This window comes from Cavia porcellus, unplaced genomic scaffold (assembly GCF_034190915.1).
Source record: "Cavia porcellus strain 051 isolate PalLab524CR breed Dunkin Hartley unplaced genomic scaffold, mCavPor4.1 scaffold_7, whole genome shotgun sequence".
Classification (NCBI taxonomy): domain Eukaryota; kingdom Metazoa; phylum Chordata; class Mammalia; order Rodentia; family Caviidae; genus Cavia; species Cavia porcellus.
This window is the reverse complement of record NW_026947490.1, coordinates 14957054-14982294: the sequence shown is the minus strand read 5'-3', so window position 1 is coordinate 14982294 and position 25241 is coordinate 14957054. Positions and strand designations below refer to the sequence as shown.

Here is a 25241-nt window from a genome sequence, read left to right as displayed (position 1 = left end):
CTTCCTATGCCCCATGAGAGCATGGGATTTGGATGTGTAATTATTTTCAAAATGAAAGCACTTCAGCACCATGTGGGGCTCTTTACCTTTTTCACTGACAAAAATTATGATGACTCTGGAAAATATTGCAACTGTTTTTTTTTTTTTTTTTAAGAAGTAGATTCACATATTTTGACTTGGAAAAGTGATCAGTACAGTTAGGCAGAGAAGCATGTAGCAGAACAGTTGGTGTTGTATTGCTCTGTTTTGGTTTTGGTATTGGGAATTAACCCCAAGGTCTTTGCACTGAGTCACACCCCAAGGCCTTCTTTAAAAAAAAGAAAGTGGGCAGGGGACTCAGCAGCCCAAGTGCTTGCCTGGCAACTACGAGGTCAAGAGTTGGATGTCTAATAGCAACAAAACAAAACAACCACCTTTTTTTTTTTTTTAAATTTTGAGACAAGGTCTTGTTAAGTTGCTAAGTTGCCTGGCTGGGCTCAAATTTGTGATCTTCAGGCCTCAATCTCCCACAGGAAAAGCAGTATTTAAGTATGATTCCATTACACCCATGTGTATGTTTTTATAGAAACACAGAAATATATACATTTAAGCGTTTGAAGGATCAAAAAGGATATTTTCATCCCTCTTTCTTTTTTAAAAAATCTAGTCTGACTAGCAGTTATCTAGGGGTTTGGGACAGACTGTGGGGAAAGATATATTGGGGAGTAGAACATGGAATGCTTCCCTTCTAAATTTTTATTCTTTTTTAAATGGGCAAATAGAAAATTAGTTTTGTTTCTCTAAGTATGCCCCTTAAATACCATCATCATGCTGGCCTCTAACTCATGGTGATTCTCCCGCCTCAGCCTTCCTGAGTGCTGGGATTATAGGTGTGTATCAGTATGCCCAATCCTTTAAACAATATTTAAAATGCATTAACCCTGGGGCTGGGGATTTAGCTCAGCGGCATAAGTGTCTGCCTTGTAAGCAGGCAGTCGTGAGTTTGATTCCTGGTACGGATAAAAAGGAAAAAGACAAAAAAAAAAATGCATTAACCCTTTTCTTTAAAAAGATCAATGCAGCTGGTCATGATGGCATGCATCTGTAATCCCAGCTAACAGTTTCTGAAAAATAAACATAAAAAGGGTTGGGGGATGTAGCTCAATATAGAGTACTTGTTTGTAAGTGTGAGGCCCTGGGTTCTGGCTCATACAGGGATGGGGAACTGAAGGAGAGAGATCAATGGGCACTAAGTTATATTTAGTTGCCTTTCCTTATCCAAACAAAGGATGAGCCAAGACTGAGATTTCATTCCTAACCTTGGCTAAAGCACTGGGAGAGAGGCCTTTTCTGGTTGCTGTGCTGCTTAGCTATAAGGATGGGCGTCTGGTATTGCCCAAGAAATCTGGTCACAGAAGCAAGCAGGTTTCCCAGCTCCAGACATGCCTGAATCCAATGCTTTGGTGACATGATCCAAAAAATTCCAGTGTCAGTTAGGTTTCTGTCACATCCATTGGGAGCGTTCTTGTTCATTCAGCCTTGCCCCCAAAGAAAACAAATCCCCTCACCCATTCAGTCAGCTTGTATTTATTGAGCATCCCGTCCACACTCAGCCCTTTACTGACTGACAGTGGGGACAGGACAGTGACTGTGACAGAATGTGGCCCTCCTCATGTGGCAATCCCAGTCTTCAAGAGCTTAGACAGACAATCCCAAACTGGTTGGGAACACTGGTAATGCCTGACACACAGAAGAAGGCCAGGGAGCGACAGGGAGCAGCTGAGACCAGCTGGGGACCAGGGTCCGAGGTGCAGAAGGGGGTCAGGCGGGAGGTGGACAGGGAGGTGAGGCAACCGTGCAGGCCCAGTGGAAGGAAGCAGGAGGAGGAGGCCCAGAGGCCAAGGGGCAAGTGTGGCCTCTGCCTCTCGTCCCTCAGAGCGTGGTGTAGAGATACATGGCTATCAGCATCACGGGGAGCTGGGGAGAAGACAGTGAGATGGGGATGCCCAGCCCACTCCCCTGTCCCTCCCGGCCCACAGTCCCGCCTCTCACCGTCCACATCAGGATGGAAAACCCAAACCATGAGATGCCCCACGTGTAGCTGTTGATGGCATGGCTGATGTGCTCGAAGCAACCCTGGTTGGGGGACAGCGAGGAGTGGAGAAGACTCTCAGGAGGCTGATTGTCAAACACCAGTCACTGTGTGCCCTTGGGAAAGTCACTTCTTTTCCCAAGCCTCAGTTTCCCCACCTGTGTAATGCCAGTGTCTTCATCCCAGGGAGGTTTCAGGGGCCCTTAGGTTTAGTCCGGTTCTGACACCTACTCATTTACAAATGAGCTTGAGTGAGGCCTGGGGCCCTTCACACAGCCCCTGCCCCGGCTTGGGCCTTATGCTCTGATGCTGTGCTGGAGGCCAGCTCTGCCATACTAGGCAGTGAGTCCCACAGGCATGATCCTGCCCCTCGCAGTCTCAGTTTCCTCATCCATGTAGTGGTGATCCTGAGAGCTGCGGCAAGGACTCCGTGCGACGAAGCATGTGCACGCTTTGTAGTGAGGTGGGCATGAGAATGACTGTCCTCTTCTGCCCCGACCATGGCTTGCTGCCCCCTTCTCAGGACACCTGACCTAAGACGTGTTGCTGTAGGGCCCTCAAGCAGCCAAAAGCAGCCAGAGGGACCAGTGAGACCAGTTCTTTTCCTGTCTACTGTGTCTTTTTCTTTTTAGTCAGTACTGGGGTCTGAACCTAGGCCCTTTGTACTGAGCTACATCCTCTGTCCTTTTTAAAAATATTTAAAAATTTTAAGACATGGTCTCATTAAATTCCCTAGACTGGGGTCAAACTTTGGATCCTCCTGCCTCAGCCTCCCTCAGTGCTAGGATTATGACTTGCACCACCAAACCTCACTCTAGTCTGCCTTCGTATTCCTTTCCCTGGTTCTGAGCTGCTCTTGCCTAGTTAAAGAACTCTTTAGGGACTGACTGTCCAAAATCAGATCCTAGCTCCCTGCCTAATTATTGAGCAACCTTTCAGTCTCATCATCTGTACAATGGGGTCGCTGCAGTCCTTACCTCAAAAGATTGTGGTGATGATTAAATAAGATACAAATTGAAAGTACTGAAAAGCACACATAGCACAAGGGAAAAGCTCAATGAATGTGGGTCATCACTGGCATTGTGCTGTTGACATTGTTGTGGTTGTTGCTGTCATTCCTGGACAGGCCGGGACAAGTTTCAGAAGCCTGGTGTGGGTCAGACCAAGCTGTGAGCATCCTGCTGACTTGCAGGGAGAGTGGAGAAAGGAGAGGAAGAGGATGGAGAAAGAGAGAGCTGAGAGGGAAGGAGGGGGAGACAGACAGACAGACAGACATGCAGAGTGGAGAGAGACAGTGAGCACCAGAGAGGGAGCAGAGACCAGGGAAGGGTGACGAGGAGCCCACCTTGATGAACAGGTAGTCCACGTGGCCCACTCGACAGCCCTCTTCATTGAGGGGAATGAAGTTTCCTGTCCTGCGGCAGCACAGCGGGGGCCAGGGGAACACCGCCTCCAGAGTGGCCGCCCGGAAGGTTGATGTGTAGTTCACCCAGTCCATGGGACCAGACGTGCCGCAGCACTCTTGCTAGAGAGACAGGTGAGGATGAGGCAGGTTAGGGCTCAGATAGGGCGGCCTCACACCCACGATCACCCAACAAACCACAACCTGTCCAGGGCTGGTAAGTTGATGGGAGATTTGGACCAGACTCACACTCTCAACCTTTTAAAGTCATGTCTTTTTTTTTTTTTTTTTTTTTTTTTTTTTGGTACCAGGGATCGAACTCATGACCTCGAACTTGCCAGGCAGGCACTTGGACCTCTGAGCTATATCCCTGGCTCCACACTTACAATCTTTTAAAAAATTATTTTGTGGACAACTATGCTGAAAAATGACACAAAAAGACAGATTTCTCCATTTTCCTACTCCTGGTGGGTGTATAATTTGAAGCCTCTGAATGACGAATATATAGGCTGGCCCACATCTGTAATACCAGCACACTGGGAGGCTGAGGCAAGAGGATCTTAAGTTTGAGCTCAGCCTGTGCAATTTAGTGAGACTCTGTTAAAATTTTAAAAATACATTAAAAAGGGCTGGATATAACTCAGTGTAAAGACCCTGGGTTCAATCCCTAATACCAAAACCAAAAACAACTCCCCCCCAAAAAAACCCATGATAAGCTTGGGCATCCTTCAAACAGTTTAGCTCGTGGCTAGATGTGTGACTTGGATGGAGTTGAGCTGTGTGACTTGAGGTCTCAGTTTCACTTGAGACCTTAACTTCTTCCTTTTCTCTAGCAATATCATGCTGAACTTAAGTAAGAATGTGGTTTCTGGAATCTGGTGGCTTGGGTTTGGATCCTTCCTGTTCTGTGAGTCACCCACTGTGTGACCTCACGACAGCCAGTAACCTCTGGCTTCTGTTTCTTACTAATAAAAAGCTAATCTGCCTCAAAGCATGGTTGAGAAGACTATATAAATTTCACAAGTGCTTCCAACAGTGTTCAATAAATGGGTGCTATTGTGGTTATTATTATTATCATTATTACTGTGGGGTTGGTATGGATCTAGAGTGCCAGGTACAAAATCCAGCTGTGCCACTTACCAGTCAAATGATCATTGGAGAGTGAACCTTCCCTTTCTGAGCCTGTTTACTCTTTGAAAATGGTGATGAACAAAGTCCCCTCATGCCACTATGCGTGGCTATCTTTCAAGCCCTTGCTCATGTACAAGTGGGCATGGTGGGAGTCCTTTCCATCTCTGTGGACAGACAGGGCCCCAGTCCCTCCCAGAACCCGCCCAGTTGTGTTTCCTGTTTGGTTGCTTCTTTACAGTGCTGGAGGTAGAAGCCGGGGCCTCGAACATGCCAGGCTAGCCCTGCTGCATTCAGCTGCACCACAGCCCCAGTGCCCACCTCGATCATCATGCGGTCCCAAAGGCGAGTCAGCTCCTGGCCTTGGTCTGTGTTGGCACTGTAGAAGGTCAGCATCTGCTTGGTGATCAGGGATGGGTTGGACACCATCTGCCAGGGTTGGGAAGAGCAGAGGTCAGTGGGGCTGGACGAGTGGGGAGAGGTGGGAACCCCCTCCTTTCCAAGCCCTCCCTGTCCGTCTGCTCACGTAATCTCGGTGGGTGTAGGAAGTGATGCAGGAGGCGCACTCAAAGATGTAGATGATGAGCATGAGCACCAGGTACTGGGGAGAGACACGGTGGGGACAGCTGTCAGGACAGAATCTGTGCAGCCACACGCCGCTGAGAGAAGGAGCCCCAGGGAGGAGAAATGGGGTACACTGGCAGGAGAGGTGTGTAGCTCAGTGCCAGGGCATCTGCCTAACACACGCAGGGCCCCGAGTTCTCTCCTCAGCGGTGCTGGTAAAGAAACAGACTTTCTATGTAAGGTTTAGGCCTTGTAAATGGTCACATTTGGGTGACAGGTTAAGTTGTCCAGCTTTTCTGGATGTTTAAAATATTTTATAATAAAATGTGAAGAAATAACAAAATCTTAACTGGCTTGGGGCGAGAGAAGGAGAGAGAGAGCGGAGGGAGGAGAGAGATGGTCAGTATCACCAGAGACATGAAGCACAGATGGAGGGACCGGTAGATATGAAGGAACCAGGCTGAATTTTGCCAGATATGTCTGTGGCACAAGGGCAAAAGAAGGCTCCATAGCGGTTGTTTCATGAAAATTGTTTCCCTGTCCCCATCCTTCGCCCTCATCTTTAAAGCAACAGGTGGTGGGGTGTGGGTGTGAGCGCTCGCGTGAGAGATGGGGTGACATTACAGAACATGACACACTGTGTTCAAAGTCCTTATCGCACAGAGGAATGTGTGCTCCAGTATTTACAGGCACAGAGCTTGCTTTCTAGGATGTGGCCGGGCAGAGGGAGTGGTGCACTGAGCTGGCTGAAATCAGGTGATGGAGGACACTGGGTTCAAAATGCCATTTACTCCACTTCATGCTTGAAATTTCCCATAATAAGTTAAAAAAATATTTTGTGTTTTTGTTAATGATAAACTAGTAGGGGGCCAGGCACAGACACATTAAAAAAACTAGTTAGGTAAAATGTAGGACTTGGGTTAAATTGTTAGGCCAGAAAATTAAACATAGCCAGCACTTGGGAGGCTGGGCCAGGAGGATCACTGTGAGTTTGAGGGCAGCCTGGGCTACATAGGGAGACCCTGTGTCAAAAAAATAATAAATAAATAAATATAGGATAATAAAAAAAGGAAAGAAAGGAGAGAGGGAGTAAAACAGAGAAGAAGGTAGGGAAGAAGGATCCTTTTATAACTCCCTCGCTCGCTCTTTATTTGTTATTTATTCTTTTGGTCATGGTGGCAGTGATGGTGGTCCTGGGGATCAAAACCAGAATCTTTGCACCGCTGCATCCCAATCCTTTAAATTTATTTATTTTTCACTTTGAGATCAGGTCTTGCTAAGTCGCTGTGTTGCCAGGCTGGCCTCCAATGTGTCATCCTCCTGCCTCAGCTTCCCCGAGTGCTGGGATTGCAGGTGTGCACACCATGCTTGCTCCATCTTACTCAAGATAAAGCCAAGCCCCACAAGGCCCACCGGGTGAGCCACCTTCCTTGTCCCCTTCTCCCCCATTCTTACCCTTTGTGTTCTCTCCACCCATCTTTTCTCACTTCCTCCCACCCCTCACTCGGCTGTGGTCACACTGGACTCCTGGCCCGTCTGATCTCAGGGCCTTTCCTCTTGCTGATGCCACGATCTGAACTGTTTCTCTAGCAGAGGCCCCTGGCTCACTCCTACCTGGGCTGCTGCTTCCTCTGGCCAGGGTTCCTGGTCTCTCCTAGCTCCTACCTCTCTTCCCCATCTGCCTGTGTCTAAAGCCTTTTATGTTGTGCTCACTACAGTCACCCTGGAGCCTGAGGGGATAGGGCTGCTTGGCCCATGCCTCCTGCGCAATTAACATTTGTTTACTGAATATGTACTGGCTCCTGGGAGTCTCAAAGACTCCCCCAATCCCACTCCCTGTAAAAAGCATAGCATGGTCTCTGTGTCTGTAGAAGGTGCACTGGGGTCCCTGCTCTCCTATTCATGTTGGAGAGGCCATTGGTTTCTTCTAGCCTCAATTTCTTCATCTGGTAAATGGGTTGAACTCTACTAACTGCAGAGGTCTCCTGGGAAGACTGAGGGACCTCATTTTCCAAGGTTATTGATGAGTATTGGTTGGCAGAGATGAAGAGCATGGGCTCAAGAGTGGAACTGCTCAGGTTTAATTTTTGTTTTTATCATTTTTTGAGACAGGACCTGGCAATGTAGCCCTGGCTGGCCTACTTGCAGTGATCCTCTTGCCTCAGTCTCCTGAGTCCTGGGATTACAGGAGTGCGCCACCAGGCTCAGTTGTTCAGTTTAAATTGGCCGGGCCACTAGCTGCTTGTGTGACTTTACCTCTCTGAGGCTCAGTTTCCATCTCTGCCAAATAGGGTCATGATGATGACAGTGACAGGTAATGAGGAGTAAATCCACACAAGCCATTTGATGCTCAGCACATGAGAGTTCTTAATAAAGATAGCTGTAGCTGTGTTGTTATTGGTGAGGACTCATGAACGCAGAATCTGGAGCCCAAATAACTGGGGTTCCAATCCCAGCCCTGCTACCTGAGTGGTCTTGCCATGCAGAGCTTCCCTCGGTTGCCTGAATCCGTTTCCTTTGTGCAAGGGGGTAGTGTCTGCGCCTAAGTTATGGGGCCTTGGGACAATGACATAAAGTGATGCCCAGGAGGCCTGAGGGAGGTGACATAGTGGAGATCGCATCTGTATTTTGGAAGCGGTTACCAGGACTGTGATATGCTGCCTGGGCCCACCTGTCCCCACCCGTCCTCCTCCAGGGTCTCACCATGAGGATCATGGACCGGCGGCAGCAGAGTGCTGCTCCCACACCGAAGCTGGCCACCGCGAAGAAGGAAAAGCCACAGAAGATGGCGATCCAGGCACCAGCGACGACATCATCCTTGCCTGAGACACCCATCAGCGGGTACACGCGGTACTGGTCGGCTGTCACCCATACTGTCTCGGCAAACAGAGCAAGGCCTGATAGCTGGAAGGAGCAGCTGGTTAGAAGTGGTTCCTTCCCTCTTCTGAGCCTCCACTGTCCTCTCACGGTGGCCCAGTCGCAAAGTGGGCACATAATGGATGGCACAGGCCTTGTCCTCTGTGCGCAAGCTTGGCAGAAAATAAGGGGAGAGGAAGTACCCAGCCAGGGCCCTAACCGCTGTATCCCAGCTGCCAGTCGATTCAAGGAGAAAGGAGCTGGGTATGGTAGCACACACCTGTAATCCCAAGACCCTGGGAGGCTGAAGCAAGAGGACCAAGAGTTAGAGCTCAGCCTGCATAACTAAGTGAGATTCTGACTTACAACTAAAAATAAATAGCTGGCCACAGTGACACATTCCTGTAATCCTGATTCTCAAGAGATGGAGGCAGGAGGATTACAGTGAGGCTGGGGCCAGCCTGGGTTACATAGCGAAATCAAGACCAGCCTGAATGACATAGTGAGACCCTGTCTCAAAAAAGCCAACAAACAAAGAAACAAAGAAAGGACTAAGAGTGTAATGTGAAGGCTCGGGTTCAATCCCCATTGCAAAAATAAAAGTAATGGCGAAGCCTGTAGTACATGGCCAGCACCAAGGACATGTAGAATTCATGGCTATGGCCACAACAATGATAAATGCGCCATGTATTCTTAGCTCTAGCAAGTTTACCTCCAGCAAACAACCTTGTGGCTGCACAGCCCATGCAGGAAAACCACAAATCGCCAAGGCTTGCCCCTGTAGCACCACTATAAGGGGACCAGAGGTCACTCAATGGAGTGCCACACAGCTGTCAGAGAGGCCAGGAGATGGCCTCATTCAGAGTGGCCTAGTGGCCACATGAGCAGGAGAAAACTAGGACTACAGGGGGCTGGGGATTTAGCTCAGCGGCATAAGTGCCTGCCTTGCAAGCAGGTGGTTGTGAGTTTGATCCCCGGTACATATTAAAACAAAACAAAACTAAGAGTACAGAGCAGGATGATGAACAAAGCTACATTTGGGACAAAAGGGGAGAATATAGGCATATATGTTCTTATTTGCTTGATCTTTCTTAAAGAAATGTTAGAAAAGCTAGAAATCCAGTTACTCATATAGTGGGGCATGAGGAACAAGCACTTCTCTGTGGGCAACTTTCACAACAATAAAAGCTGACACTTTGTAACAGAGTAATTGCTGCATGCCAGCCATCCCTGAGGGATTGCTCTATGTGTGAGAATCATTATTGTTACCAGCTGTAGTGTCATGAGGCTGTCCTGGCAAAATGGAAGGAGTAATCATGTGTGCTCAACTCTACTGTAAGCACAATAACCCAAAGACTCACTCTGTCCTCACAGCATACACACTTTCTCTCCACTTTATGGGGGGAAGAACTGGGTTCCAGAGAGGTTATGTTACTGGCTCCAGGTCCCACAGCTAGAAAATGGCAGAGTTGGGCTGGGGATTTAGCTCAGTGGCATAAGCGCCTGCCTTACAAGAAGGCAGTTATGAGGTCAATCCCTGGTATCGATAAAAAAAAAAAAAAAAAAAAAAAAAAAAAAGTGGCAGAGTTGGGATTTGAACCCAGACTGCCTGGCTTCAGAACCAAGTATAAGCATCATTTGTTTGTCTATCTGTCTTACACTACTGGAGATCCAACTGGACATTTTACCACAGAGCTATATCACTAGCCCTTTAAAGTTTTTATTTTGAGACCACTTCTCACCAAGTTGCCAAGGCTGCGCTCAAATTTTCAATCCTCATGATTCAGCCTTCCGAATAGCTGGGATTACAAGTGTGCTACCATGGCAAGTCCACATATTTTAAAAGCCAATATTCATTAAAAGATAATTATCATTCATTATCGTGGGCCTCTTGTGTTCCCAGCCATCACTTTGTTATCTACCATGATGCTAATGATAACAGCCAGCATCAGGCTATGCACAACAAGGACATAATCTACAGCGGAGGAAGAGGAGGCACACGGAAGTCAGGCTCTCCCTCACAGTCACACAGCTGGGGAAAGGTGGTGCTAGGATTTAAACCAGGGTGTTGTGCCTTGAGACTGACTGCCAGGAGCCTGCCAGAATCCCAGGTCCTCAGCTCCCATCCCAGCTCAGGGCTGCCACCTCCCAGCACACCCCAAAGACCTCCCCACTCCAAGTGTCTCACCAGAATAATGGTGTTGCCCACGACCAGCAGCCCCACCACAATCGGAGACCCCTTCTCTCCCTCTGCTGCTGCAGGCGCCATGGTCCTGCCTGGGACAGATGAGTGGGGATGAAGCCAGGCAGAGACTGGGAGAGGAGGGAAGTCCCAGTTGGAAGTCCCAGTCCAGCCTGCTGTCTGCAGGCTGTAGGCTGGTATCAAAATGCCCTGTGCCCCTCACCCTGGCAATGAACCCTTTCACAGCAGGGGGACCTAGGCTCAGCTGGCCTTCCTCCAGCCTCAGCCCTCCTGGACTCACAGAGCCCCCTCCTCACCTTCTTAGCCCAAAGCTTCTCTGGCCAGCCCCACCCTCAGTGGCTCCCTATATAGTCTCCAAGGAAGGAGGGAGGGTGCCCAAAGGAGGGGACAACAGCCCCAGCAGGCAGGATGGGAGAAAAGAGTTTATGAGCTTCCTGCCCCTCAAGTGACGATAAACCAGAAATTCCAGATTGTGCTACTGCCTAGTCACCTGCCTGTGGCCTCTGGTTCCCAGGCCGTTTTGGAGGAGGGGAAAGTGGGGGTGAGCACACCACCAGGTAGCCTCTCCCCAGAAAATAGGTTTTCCTGGAAGCAGGAGGGTCCTGTGTGGATCCCTTTCTCAGAATTGCTTCCTCTGCTCTCGGTGACCGCGGGAAGGTGGCTCTTCTTCTCTGAGGCCAGGGACCCAGGGGGACGCCCAGGCAGGGACGTTGTAGGCAGGGCAGGACAGGGCTGGACCAAAGGAGGAAGGTAGGGAAGAGGTGAAAGGAAAGGTGGGAAGAGGCACAGGGATCTGCCTTTAGGGCCTAACGGTTAAGGAGAGGATGGTGGGTGAGATGGGAGTGCCAGAGTAGTTTATGGAGAGGATGGAGGAAGCCAGAGAGGACACTGCAGGAACAAGGGAGGGGAGCCGGGCATGGTGCTGAAAGCCTGTGATACCAGAACTCAAGCTGAGGCAGAAGGACCGAAAGGTCCAGCCCAGCCTGGGGAATTTTGCGACTCAGCGGCATCCTGTCTAAAAAAAAAAAAAAAAAAAAAAAAAAAAAAAAAAAAAAAAAGCTGGAGGTGGAATTCTGCAAAGACCCTGGATCCAGCCCTCTCATCCCCCGTCAAAGAGGGGGAGAGCAGAGGGCAGAGAACACATAGAATAGACTTGGTAGGAGAAAAGCAGTCTGGGGCCCCAACACACACATGTACACGCACACACGCACGATAGAAATTTTCCAGGTTACAGAATCAAAGAGATCTAGGTTGAAATCCTGGTTCATCTCCTCTATGCCATCTGCAGAATGGGTGTCCTCAGACCGCTCTCCGGGCGGAGACGCCGAGGGTGGGGCTTTCAGCAACAGCGGAGCTCCCGGGTGGCCGCGCCGCGCCTCTCTCGCCGCGGGCGGAGGCGCCCCACTCTCCGATGGCACCCCCTGGTGGCGCAGCGCTGATTTCGCCGGCAAAGATCTCGGCCCCAAACGAGGGTGCATTGTCTCTGAGAGCCCACACTCTGCCTGCTGTGTGCGCCGACAAACCACGGCGCTTACAATTGCATTGCCAGACACCGGCTTGGTAGTAAGAAACCAGATGTTCTCCAGGGAAAAGAGATAATTTGGTTTTCGTCAAGCCGCTTAGGTTTAAAAGTTTTTCTGTGGATTTACATTAAAGGCTAACAAGGAAAATTAAATAATAATGTACATGAACTGCCAACTGCATCTAAAAGCTTTGATTTAAATAATTTGCAAAACAGATTTCCTGCTTCTGTGACCCTTTAGGCTGAGTTTTTTTTTAACTACCACAGTCAGTATGGATAGGCTGAGATTTGAAGCAATGACGATTTTGAGTTGTTAGGAGGACGCCTCGTGCTTTTCCAGCAGACTGTAGTTCAAGCCGATTTGACCTTTTTTTTTTTTTTTTTTGTCTTTTTGAGACAGAGTCTTGCTGTGCAGTTCAGGCTGGCCTTGAGCTCACTTTGTAGCCCAGGCTGGTCTCGAACTCGCAACGATCCTCCTACCTCAGCCTCCCAAGTGCTGGGATTACAGGCATGAGCCACCACGCCCGGCTTGTTTTGACCGTTTTTAACAGGACCTTTTAACTCGCTATTGTATCCATATTTATAAAAACGTTGGGTGAGAAAAGGGCGTCTCCAGATTTTAAATTTGTGAGAAAGGCAACTTTATTTTTTTATTTAGAGACAGAGTCTCGCTGTGTAGTTCAAGCTGACCTTGGCCTCGAACATGGCAATATGCCTGCTTCAGTCTCCTGAGTGCTAGGATTACAGGTATGCACTACCACACATGGCCAATAAAGCAATTAAAAGAAATAACGTTTTTAAATTCTTCTTCTTCTTTTTTTTTTTTTTTTTGTCTTTTTCGTTTTTATCGGTACCAGGGATCAAACTCACGACTGCCTGCTTTCAAGGCAGGCGCTTATGCCGCTGAGCTAAATCCCCAGCCCCACGTTTTTTAATTCTTAAAAAAAAAATTTGCAAGGCAATAGGACCATGCTAGTAATTTGAAATATTTAGTTTTCAAATGGTAACTGTTAGTATTTGTAGGTCTTAAAGATACCCAATAGAAGCAAAAAGTCAGGTCTATAGGCAAAAGTATGCTATCAGTCATATGAGGGGCCCCTTCTGTTTTTCAACATGAAGTGAGTCTATGGTGATGTCAAACCTAAACTCTGTTTTTCAGAACTGGGTCTTGAACCCAGAGCCTTCATATTAAGCTACATTCTCAGCCCTTTTTATTTTTTGAGACAGGCTCTCACTAAATCACTAAGTTGCCCACATTGGGTAATTGTCCTTTCTGCATACATTTTAGAAATTTTAATCACTGACTCTTCTAATGAGGAAACATTTGAATATTCTGGAAGTAGATAGTGATGATAGTTGCACAATTTTCTGAATATATTAAAAATTGAACCATGTATTTTGAAATGTTGAATTTTATGCTATGTGAATTAGAAATTAAATTTAAAAAATAAATTACCAAGTTGGTTTTCAAGGCAGGGAACAACAGTGCCTTTGTTAACAAACTTGATTCTTCCCATGATTCCGGTCAAAAATCGGGTTGGAGGAGAACTAAATCAAATTTAATGGTTAGGTTCAATGTTGACCTTATGAAGGACTTTGATTCTGTTCTCATCCAGTTTGGTTTGTTGCCAGAATTGTGGAGGCATCACTGTTTCAAGTCTTTTTAATCCAAACTGTTTCCCATCTCCCTGTGTTGAAGAAACCATGGCATTTTTCTGGTGTAACATCCCACTGCTTGCATTTTGCTGGTTCTTCCTTGTGAGGTTATTTAGCTGGTATCCCCGACTCCACACAGATGAGAAGCAGGCCATTGGATCTAGTATTAGCTGTAGCTAACTTAGTTAAGCAGAATCTCAGATCCCACCCTAAACTGCTGATTCAGAATCTGCATTTTAACAAAATTCCCATGTACCATGAACAGCGTTATTACACACCAGTGTCTGGCTTGCAACCACACTGATTCACTAGAGCCTTCTGTGTTTGCTCATGATGATGATGGCCTCTTACTTCTGGACAGTTACAGTGGTATGTTTTTTTATCTTTTTCCTTTTTATCAGTATTGGGGATCGAACTCACGACTGCCTGCTTGCAAGGCAGGTGCTTATGCCGCTGAGCTAAATCCCCAGCCCCAACAGTGGTATGTTTTTGACAGAGTTCCAGTAAGTTCTTCCCTCCTGTAGGATGCTTCCTTTTTAGACAGTTCCTCCCTCCACCTCAGCATCCTTCATCCTGAATTCAGAGGGGATGTAACAAGGGCCTACGACATGTCAGTTCTGTGGCATTCCCTCCCCCATCCTTCCATCCATCCCTCTTTCCTTTATCGGTGTGTTCCTGTCATGGCCCCCCCTTCCCTATACTGTGGTCAGAACGCAATCCCTTTGCATTGAGCTATAACCCCAGCCCTTTTGTATTTTTGAGTGTTACTAAACAGCTAAATTACCCAGGCTGTGCTCAGACTTGTGATCCTCCTACTTTAGCCTCTTAGGCTGCTGGGATTATTATTCTTCACAACACCTAGCTATTTTCTCATGTCATTTTGTAGTCAGCCTAGAGCCTACTTTAGATTTGTATTTTAAGAAATTTCTACCCCTTGTAAGCACTTTTGGAAATCACTGTTTCCTGTTTTTAAAAATTTTATCCATGAATTTCAGTATTTGCTATTTTTAGTATTTCTAAAATAGCTTAAAATACCTCAAGGTTGTCATCACACCTAAAAAATTAACTTTTAATACTGAATCAATTCTCAAGTCTCATAAATGGCTTATTTTAGTAATTTGCTTAATTTAGGATTTGGATATGTTTTTTGAGTATGTGTGTTAGGGATGAAACCTGGGTCTTGTGTTAAGTGCTCTACCAGTGAGCTACACCTTCAGCCCAAGTATCTTCTAATCTTTTTCCTCTATACCTTTTTTCTTTGCCTTTATGTTTATGTGAGAAAGTGCGTCATTTTTCTGCACCTTTCCAGAGTTCATTTTGTTTTCCAAATGCATGCTACATTGCAGTTAAACACACTCCCCTATAATTCCTGAAAATTACAGGGTGAATATAGAGGTATTGTCAGATTCAGGGTTGACATTTCTAGCTAAATTTCATAGGTGGTGGCAAGTGATATCTGGAGACACACTATGTTTGTTTATCTTAGTTCATTCATGCTGCCTAGCAAAGTATCTTATGGAAACATCAAAACATCTCATGGACAACACGTATGTTTCTCACGGTTCTAGGGGCTAGGAAGACAAAAAGCAAGCTGCTAGTGGCTCCATGTCTGGTAATGGGCTACCTTCTGGTGCATGGATGGTGTAAGCTTGCTGTGGCAGAAAGGGGAGTAATCTCTGGGTCTTCTGTAAAAGAGCATTAACCCCATGCATGGGGACTCCATCTTCATGATCTAGACCCTCCCAAAGACCCCTTTCCCAATACCATCACTTGGCCCGAGGTTAGGATTTTAACGCAGTAATTTTTATTTTTTTATTTTTTTTATTTTTAGAAAGGTCTTGCTATCTAGGGCTGGCCTTGAACTCACTCTGAAGCCTAGGCTGGCTTTAAACTCATAGTGAGCCTCTTGCTCCAGTTTCGAGAGCTGATATTAAAGGTGTGCACTATCAGGCCTTGTTTAAGAAATTCCAAGAGGACACAAACATTGAGAGCACAGCAATTCTCTCTTTTGGTGATGTCTGCAGCCATTACTGCCCAATGCCTGTATCTACTAGGCATCACAAAATGCTGATGGTACTAGAGGCTGGGGATTTAGCTCAGTGGCATAAGCACCTGCTTTGCAAGCGAGCGGTCGTGAGTTCGATCCCTGGTACTGATAAAAAAAAATGCTGATACTCTACTACATCTTTCCTTCTTTAGTTATTAGTTGCAAGGTTAGGTATTTAAAAAGTAATGTAAAACCCTCCCAGAAGGCTGTATTTAAACCTATAAAGTGTGGGGTCATGCTGAGTCGAAAACAATGAAACAAGCATCTGAGAGAAGCCAACTGTTACATCCAAATGGATGTCACTGCACAATTTTACTGTTTCAAATTCCTCATACGAAAGCATGGGATGGTGGTGCACACTTGAAGGGATTGCCATGGATTCCAGGAGAGCCTGGACTACATAGTAAGTTCAGGGCCAGCCTGAGCTACTAGCCAGACCCCATCTCAAAACATCAAATAAAAATTCCTCATTTTAACCTCCTTTCTGCTTAATATTCCTTGGGAGATTTGTATTCTGAACAAGACACCCCAAAAGGAAACCCCCAGCTTTCTGACTGGGGGTGGTGGCTGGAAGCCTGCTGGTTTCTTCACTTGAGCAATCCTAATCCATTGCTGAGCAGCTAGAAGGCTAAAATGTGCTCAGCATGCAGCTTTAAGGCCTGTAGCTCTACCTTAAGGGAGAACCTGGTAGAAAGTCCTGCATTCAACTGAACCTGGAGACTGGGTCTTGTGATCACCTCCTGTGAGAGGCATAGGAGAAACTGGCTTGTGGCCACTTGGCACAAGACTGTGATCTCCCTTTGTATCTTGAGGAATCACAGTGTTCTGCCAAGGTTCTGGTCAGACCAGAGCACAGATAAGTCTTCTCTGAGTGGCTTATCTGGATCTATGCAAGGCTGGGGGCATCATGGATAAACTGTTCCCTACTTATCCACCTGCAGATCACCACCTTTCCCAGGGATTAGACTTGACCATCGCCATCACTATCAGGGACAATCTGGCAAGGGTTACATGAAGAAATAAGGATGCACACAGCAAGGGATTCTTTCTTTCTTTCCTTTTTTTGTCTTTTTGAGACAGGGTCTCCCTATGCAGCTTCAGGCTGGCCTAGAACTCACTTTGTAGCCCAGGCTGGTCTTGAACTTGCAACAATCCTCCTACTTCAGCCTCCTCAGTGCTGGGATTACAGATGTATGACACCACATTTGGGTTTTAAAAATAAAAAAAAAATTTTTGTACTGGGAATTGAACTTGGGACCTTGTGCTTGTCAGGCAGGTACTTATGCTACTGAGCTGTATTTCTGGCCCCAGGATGGGATTCTTGCAAAAAATTCTTTTTTTTTTTCTTGCAAAAAATTCTTGACCTGCATCTAATCAAGCCTGCAGGAGCTAAGTTCCAGTTCATAAGGTGACAGAAGATGAAATGATACCATGAAGAAATAGTGAGGTAAATTCAGTGAGATATAGTCTACAAGACAACTGACTTAGCTTCTTTAAAATTTGTTTACATAGCAGGGTCATGTGAAGAAGTACTGTAGAATTAAAAACAACAAAAACTGCCAAGCTTAGTGGCACATACTTGTATTCACAGTACTTTGGAAGGCTGAGGCAGGAAGATCACAAGGTCAAGCCCAGCTTGAGCATATTAGTGAGACCCTGTATAAAAATTAAAAAGGCTGCAATCCCAGTAGTCAAGAGGCCACGGTAGGAGGATTGAAGGGTGACTTAGCAAGACCCTGTCTCAAAATAAAAAGGAGTAGAAGATGTTGCTCAGTGCAAAGGCCCCGATTCAACTCCCATTACTATAAAACAAAACCAAATCACCACATACAAGTTAAAAACCTACACAGATCAATTTTAGTACACATAGGGACTTGAAGCTATTTTGTATAACCCTGTTGATTGGCACACAGGTGGTCAAAGGTCAGTAAAATAAAATACAACAGCAAATAGAGAAGGGAATCCCTGTGAGGTCCCTCTTACTGCTGGTCAGGGCCCCAATCTCCCCCAGCTTCTTGCCCAGCCATATGATTTTACACATGCAATCTTACACTTTTCCACTGAGTTTTTATTGTTATTTAAGTGGTGATTCAGGGTCCCAGAGCAGGGACCATCATGTACTCAGGTCCCCCTTTACCACTGGCAGAAGGACAGAGGACAGAGAAGGAGGTGGGGTCAGTTCAGATCTTGCCAGGAAACGTGCCTTCAGCCCGGCGGTCATCCCATGCTGAGACCTGCAGAGAGACAGATGGCATTATTTTTCCCTCTGCCGGGGGGCCAAAATGAGTGGGCATCTCTGCCTCCCTTACTTTACCCATCTGTGTATTTTGTCAACAAATATCACAGGTGTCTGCTAGGTGCCAACCACTGTCCAAGGAGCCAAGGAATCAGAGTTGATTCAAACCAGTATGTTTACTGTCAGGAAAAAAAGGAATACTAAGCAGTCATGAAAAAACATACAATGTTGATATGTGCTCTGGCATATATTGCTTGATAAGATATGCAGTCACGTGCAAAAGGGTGTTAAGCAGAGTACACAGTGCATCCCATGGTATGCACAGCATAAAATGGGTGGGGCAGGCCCATATCAAACTGTTAATATTCCCTAGAATGTACAACCTGTTTTTCGTGGATTTCCTTCTTTTTAAAATATGAAAGAAAATTTTTGAGACAGTCTCACCAAGTAACCAAGCTGTCCAGGCGAGGCTTGAACTTGTGGTTCTCCTACCTCAAGGCTCCCAGAGTGCTGGGATTGGAGGCAAGTTCCACCATGCAAGCCTGGGAGTCCTTCCTTGAAATCTACCCTTCAGCTCTGTCCTCCTAAGGGATGTTCCTTCTACAAGTCTGACCGTACAGGTGTGGACCACCATGCCTAGCTGGTGGACTTGCTCATAGGTAGTCATAAGCATATTTGTTTTTACAGGCACATCAACACACCTTCTCACATTTATATGCTAGAAAAGCAGGTGCAATGGAGACTGACTTTGAATCCTCCTAGAAGGTCTGCCACCTGGCCATGTGACCTCATGCAAGTCACTCAACCTTTGTGGGGTTCAGGTTCCAATTCTGTAAAATGAGGACACTTGACAGTAGCATCTACTTAATTCAGTTTTTTGCACATGTTTGAGTTTATGCGGCATAAAGTGCTTACAATATAGCTGGTCTATGGTGTCTATTGTCAATTTACACACACATCCGCACACATACAAATACACTGTACTTTAAATACATCATCATTTATTTGATTTGGGTTATGAGTCATCTCCCTTAGAAACAAGTCTGCAGCAGCTATCTTTGTATATATAAACTTATTTTAAAAAATCTTTTCAGACAGAATTTCACTATGTAGTTCAGGCTGATCTTGACCTCACTTTGTAGCCTAGGCTGACCTGGAACTCACAGTGACCCTCTGCCACAGCCTCCTGAGTGCTGGGATTACAGGGGTGCACCACCAAGTCCAACTTATAAAAATTTTTGTAGTGCTTACCTGTAGAATTGCCAGGGCAGAAAAATATATATATTTTTTCATTTTGAAAAGTCCTGCCAAATTCTACCTGAAAAATGACTGACCAATTTATAGACTCAATGCCCTGGCAGTGAACCTATTCTGCTAACACTTGCCAATATCAACCTTTGTAATTTCTGCACCAGTGAAACAAGGCATTACTTTTTTTTTTTTTTAAAGTCTATATAGTCAAACTTTCGATTCTCCTGCCTCAGCTTCCCAAGTGCTGGGATTAAAACCATGCCCAGTTTCTGGGCGTGGTGGCTCACGCCTGTAATCCCAGCACTCGGGTAGCTGAGGTGTGGGAAGATAGTTGCTTGAGTTCGAGACCAGCCTGAGCTACAAAGTAAGCTCAAGGCCAGCCTGAACTGCATAGTGAGACCCCATCTCAAAAAAAAGACAAACAAACAACAAACCACAAACAAACAAACAAAACCATGCCCAGTTTCTCTGTTTTAAATTGTTTCCTTGATGACTGATTGGGGATGAGTATCTTCTCACGTCAGGGGTTCATATGAATTCCTCATACCAGACCTGTACTGTTTCTGGTCCACAGTTCTCATTTAAAACATTCAGTTCTAGGAAATGAGGGGCAATGAGAGGTCTGGCCTACTACTGGCAAGTTATCCTTTGCTCCAATAATCCCACTTCATGGAAAGGAAATGAAGGAAATCACATCTAAGACACAAATAGTGAAAAGAGTGCAGCTATTGGGGCGGGGAGTACCTTTCAGCTATTAACAGACTACGGCCCAAGCCTGTAACCCTAACACTAGGAACTCAAACTGAGGCCCAGCCGGGCAATTTTTAGTGCGATCTTGTCTCAAAATAACAATACAAAGGGCCAGGGCACGCCAAGGCCCTGGATTCAATTCTAAGCACAGGGAAGGGAGGAGGGGAAGGAGGAGAATTCCCTAACAGTTGAGTAGATTATATTAGTGTGACCATAGATATACAATGAATATTAGTAAAGAAAATAAAGTACAAGACAGAATGTCAAGTATACCTGTACCTATTTAGAAAGTACATAAACACACACACATTAGCACATCAGAAAAGAAATCCATGATTTCCACCTAATTATTAGAGGGCTCACAAAGGGATGACTAGGAGACTTTTGTTTTCTATATATTATATAAATCTTGTTTATGCGGATTCTCCAAAAATTCACTGTTCTTTTTATAGGGAAAGTAAAGATTTAAAACAGGAAAATAAAGGAGTGAAAAAAATAATTTAGATATTTACATTATAGGAAAAGTGATCTCCATTCCTGACCTTTGCCTTCTCACATTAAATACATATACTTAGGTTGGAGGCTGTTTTGATTTGTGTCTAGAGTAAAGCCTTATGCAATTTTAGGTGTTTCCAGAGGTGGCTGGATCTAGACTGTGCGATGCTTGGGTTAAGGGTGTGTGGTTGTTCAATCAGTGCACTCATTGGTTTGGCACTGCTCTAATTCCTGAAGTTTAGATACCATATAAAAGGGGCTGAAAGATGCTATTAAGGCCTCTTGTTGCTTTTGCTGTCTTCCACCACCACGAACTGTTGCCCCTGTGGCAGGCCACCCTTCCTGGGAGTTGGTTCACTATGGACTAAAACCTCTACAAACTGTGAGTTAAATACACTTTTCCTTCCTTAATTCTGGGTGTTGGGTATTTTGTTTCAGCAACGAAAAAGGTAACTAAACAGAAATTAATTTTTTAAATAGAAAAAACCTGAAAGATGGTATACTATCAGTCAGAATAGGAAAATGAGGAGAAATTTCCTGCTTCTTCCCTAGTGTTTAAGATTCTGTGAAATGGTCATATTACTTATTTAAAAAAAAAAAAACAAAAATGCATTTTGGAATAAAGTCAGGGAAGATGGGCATAAAGGGGCCTGTGAGGCTATGAATGTATTTATTCATTTGTTTGCTTTTTGAGACAAGGTCTTGCTCTGTAATTCAGGCTGGCCTTCAACTCATGGAGATCCTCCTGCCTCAATCTCCCAAGTCTGGGGATTATAGGCCTGACTTAGACTGTGTTTATATCCAGTCTAACTGAGCAGAGAGAGTGGTTACCTGACATTCCCCATGTCAAAACAGGCCCCAGGCCCTGGAGGATGGGGTGACAGCACTAGGATGGGGAGTCTGCTTCCTGGCACCATGGCCAAAATGTACCCAATGCAGACCTTGAGGCTAGATGAAGGATATTAGGGGATCACAATATTATGTTAACCAACATTACCCAGGGAGAAATTCTGGAGGCCCAAGGTATTTAAAGCTACTTAAAGATAGTATGGCCTGAGAGGGGAGAGGAAAACCTGGTGATTTAAGGAAAAGCATGCCCTTAACATATTTTATTCTAGAGAAATAAGCACCAAAGATGTACACATTAGATGTCCAAGATATCGAACAACTAGAATATAATATCCATCAAATTACTGGGGATTACTGAAATAAAAGCACTTATAAATAATTCAAACAAGGCAGATCTTTATGCTCTCATTTAAGGAGGCTCCAAGACACATTAAGTAGTAGCACTTCAGAGTAGAATGTACAGTATGAGCCATTCATACCCAAAAAGTTCCACAGGCTATGTGACCAAGAGACGGAGGAAATACAGAGAGGGGAGGGAAAGGGGCTGCGGAAAGAATGAAATGTTATATACATGTACCAACTCCCCATAATGAATGGAATTGTTTTGTACTAAAAACATGTACTAATAAAAAAAGTATCTCAAGGGCCCCAGCAGCAAGACATACCCAGGATATGGGGCACAGGGACTTGTACACTCGGCGGTACCACTCGCATACGGAGATATCACCCCCTTTTTCGGTCATTGCCTTCTGGCAGCGGTGATAGTCTATGAACAAAAGGAGTCAGAGTCAGCTCAGAATGAAGGCTGGAACACACTTTTGATCAAAAAGTCAAGAAATATTTTCTACTTCATTAGTTCTATACACACAAACACAAGTTTGCAAGGGTACTAAAAAGAGCTAGACACATCTCACTAAACTGATTCTATAACTGTACAGAACTGTTACTCAGTTTGAAAATTTGGGGATCAGGAATAATGGGGAACAAGAGGGTCCAACTGGGGAATTTTCAAAGTTCAGAACCAGGGTGAGGCAAGAGAAAAGGGGTGGTCTTGATGCTAAAATGTGGCATCCCACGGTGGAAAGCAAGAGGACAATCTTTTCTTTCTTTCTTTTTTTTTTTTTTAATAAAGGGTCTCACTGTGTAGTTCAGGCTGGCTTTGAGCTCACTTTGTAGCCCAGGATGGTCTTGAGTTTGCAACAATCCTCCTGCCTCAGCCTGCCAAATGCTGGGATTACAGGTGTGCACCACCATGTCTGCTCAATAATCTGGTTTTTAAAAGTAGGCATCCTGTTAAAAAAAACTAACCAACCAACCAACCAACCAACCACCAAACAAACAAAAAAAATTACTCCAGGTATTTTAGTCCTGGGCACATTCCTTGGAGAAATATACATAAAATTACATTTATAAGAACACTGAAACAGCACTATTCCTACAAATGTCAAGATGGAAATCATGCAAATGTCCATCAAGTAAGTTGTGCAAAAAATCAAAAAAGCAAACTACATGACACATACAGATGAATCTAAAAAAAAATCTATCAAATAAAAAAAATCTAAACTCTAAAGAATATACAACAGTATTTATAAAGTTCACAAAGAGGTAAACTGAAATGCAAAGGATAAAACTAAAATGTGACCACCTTCAATTGGTGGGTCACATCCTCTAGTGGGAAAAGCAATGTTGGATTTAACCCAGGGCATAAAACAGGTAGATGCTCAGTGTGCTGGCAATATCTATTTTTGTATATGGATAATGGCTGTAGAAGCTTCACTTTAGGATTATTCATTTAGCTATACATGTTTTACTTACTCCCTGTATGTGCACCTCTTCTAAAAAAAAAAAAAAATCATAGGAACCACAGTTTGTGACCCTGGCCCACACCCTGAGCAATGTTGGTGATGAGGAGCATTGGTCCTCTGGAGATAGGATCTTCCAGAGTAAAAGGGAGAAGCTAGGATGCACGGATCCCTTTGGAGTGGACAAGAGGTTAAAGCCTTAAGGTGCAACACCAGGAGAAAGCCTGCATCCTCCACCACCACACTTGCTTACCCAGGTAGTTCTGCCAGCAGTTCCTCGTCTGGTTCTGATTGGGGAAGCGGCTGTCAAAAGGGGCAGTTTTGTAGTTCTTGATTTTGGTCTTGATGTCTTCTGCCATAGTGCTGACTCCTGAAAGCAAAGAAAGTGGGTGTTGGCAGGAGTCCTGAGCAGACCTGACCAACCAGGCCCAATGGAGACCCAGAAACAGAAAATTGGATTGTGCTTCGACCTCCTTCCTCCCTCATACAGAGACAAGGGAAGGGCAAATGCATATATCTCAGTAAGGAAGCCATAGCAGAGTTTCTGGGTAACTCCTTAGCAGAATCAAGTCCGGTTCCAAAATATTACTAGCTGACACTCACCAACTGCTTACTACATGGCAGGGACTGCTTTATAATCTTACTCCTATCCCACTCTAAAAGGCAAGAACTATTCCTATCCTGTTATCCACACCAGGAAGATACAGGATGCCTAAATGACTTCCCAAGGTCACACAGCATACAAATGTCATCACTGGCATAACCTACACTGCAAAGGTTCTTAAATATTTTCTGCTGTCACAAACTCCTCAAGCGTCTAAGCTTCTTTCTCAGAATGTTACATTCCATAGAATGACCAAAAATCAGTTATATCTAGCTAATAATTTATTAAGTACCATAATTTCAAAGTAAGCATGAGTGAAAATGTATTTTGTACACTTCCAAAGGCAATGAGGCAGATGAGTATCTTGTGATTTTGACTGCTGACAAACCCACAGCTATTACTAATACTCCTGAAGTTGCTGCCTCTATTCCTAAGGAAAGGTTGTATTTCAATCACAGGCCAGTAAAAAATACAGATATGACTTTCTCCACTCTGTGACTCATTCAAGTCCTAGCATCCCTTGAATTCTACTGACTCAGTAGACCCGGGGTTGAAAAGCTCTGATACACCTCTGAAAGGGTGATACAGTTTTCACTAAGGAAAGTGGAAGTTCCTATACTGCAGAGAATTAAGAGGAGTTATGGCGCCACACAGAGGTGCACAGGCCAGTGTCGAATTCTAAACGCCCGAGTTAGTACTCCAAGTCTGCAGCACTAGAATAGTCTTTGGATGGGGGAGTCTGGGGGCTGGAGAAAGTGAGATTGTAAAATACCATCGGCTGGGACATAAAGGCAGCCGCTGGGGTAGTTTTGCGCGAAATCTGGACTTTGTATGTGTGGGTGATGGTGGACCCAAAGATTATCCTGCGGCCCCTCCAACATCCAAGGCAGGAGGGAAGAGGCACCAGGGGAGATGAGCTTGGCCCAAAAAAACCGTGCAGTCCACGCCTGTGTACCTGGGGATTAAAAGTACCGCAGTCCCAATTACCGAGTCCAAATCCTGGTTACTTGTGTAGCTTCTGCTAAGTCGTTTCTCATCGCTGAGCCTCAGTTTTCTCGTTGTTAAACGAAGTAATCATACGCCATAAATCATGAGGCTGCAAGGAGGGTTAAACGAGCTAATAGTTGCTTAGAACGCTGCCTGGTGTTAAGGAAGAACTATATACGGTAAACCTGAGCTATTGACAGAAAAACGACACGCCAGGGCCTCGGGGGTGGGGGGTCGCTGTAACGGGCCGGAAACCTCAGACTATTATCGGGGAAGCTGAGGCCCGGTTCCTCAGCCCTCTGGGCTGGGGTCTCGGGTTCCCAAGTACTTTGCACTCACCTAAATAGGCCCCTGAAGCAGCAAGCAGCTCAATGTGACCCTCGACAATGACGCCACCATCAGACAGGAAGCGGAATTAAGACCGGCCGGAAGTTGGGTGTGCTGAGATAGGCGGGTCATCTAAGAGGCTAGAGCGACTACAGGGAGGCGGTCTCCGTAGCCCCTCAGGCTACGCCCACCGAAAGGAACTCCGACCTTCTATTGGACTAAATTACTAATAGCCAGTCCAATCGTAAGCTTTCGCTGCATATGCACTTGTCTAAATTGGTACTACAGAGGTTTGGCTACAGGTTCCTATCTTCTCGTTAAAGGGCTTCTGCATCCCAGGACAGGCTGGAAAGTGCACGTGGGGAATGTGTCTCATCAAAAGTACTTTTATTCATGCAAGAAATATTTGTTGAAAAGTTACCTGTGTCAAGTACTGAGAGGATTGAGAAACATCGATGAAGAAAATAGAAAAGTCCCTCTCCTTGTAATTA

The 25241-nt window shown here is 45.4% G+C and overlaps 2 protein-coding genes and 1 long non-coding RNA gene across 5 annotated transcripts in view; 1 reads left to right on the top strand and 2 right to left on the bottom strand.

Moving 5' to 3' along the window:
* LOC134476845 (uncharacterized) overlaps positions 1-9899 on the top strand; it is a 48602-nt gene extending 38703 nt beyond the window's left edge. The window contains exons 1-3 of one of the 2 annotated variants that reach the window (XR_010048612.1): positions 4837-4989; positions 6436-6581; positions 7861-9899. This is a non-coding gene — a long non-coding RNA (uncharacterized LOC134476845). Of the gene's footprint in view, positions 1-4836; positions 4990-6435; positions 6582-7860 lie in introns of those variants that run through there. The other variant, XR_010048611.1, reaches the window with a different exon arrangement.
* On the bottom strand, positions 1551-12578 carry Upk1a (uroplakin 1A). Of its 2 annotated transcripts, XM_003467211.4 has the most exons (8): positions 11436-12578; positions 10210-10298; positions 7869-8069; positions 5128-5202; positions 4923-5030; positions 3417-3596; positions 2032-2115; positions 1551-1956 (listed from the first exon to the last, which is right to left on the bottom strand). In XM_003467211.4, exons 2-8 carry the CDS (start codon positions 10288-10290, stop codon positions 1912-1914), a joined length of 774 nt encoding a protein of 257 aa, XP_003467259.1. In that variant the 5' UTR covers positions 10291-10298; positions 11436-12578; the 3' UTR covers positions 1551-1911. The 2 variants fall into 2 exon arrangements, with proteins under 2 accessions (XP_003467259.1, XP_063108685.1); XM_063252615.1 differs by lacking the exons at positions 5128-5202; positions 10210-10298; positions 11436-12578 and having other exon boundaries at positions 7869-8159.
* A 4918-nt stretch (positions 12579-17496) lies between these two features.
* On the bottom strand, positions 17497-24926 carry LOC100723251 (cytochrome c oxidase subunit 6B1). The gene is made up of 4 exons (XM_003467210.5): positions 24763-24926; positions 23086-23202; positions 21696-21796; positions 17497-17683 (listed from the first exon to the last, which is right to left on the bottom strand). Exons 2-4 carry the CDS (start codon positions 23189-23191, stop codon positions 17630-17632), a joined length of 261 nt encoding a protein of 86 aa, XP_003467258.1. The 5' UTR covers positions 23192-23202; positions 24763-24926; the 3' UTR covers positions 17497-17629.
* Between the last annotated feature and the right edge of the window lie 315 nt (positions 24927-25241).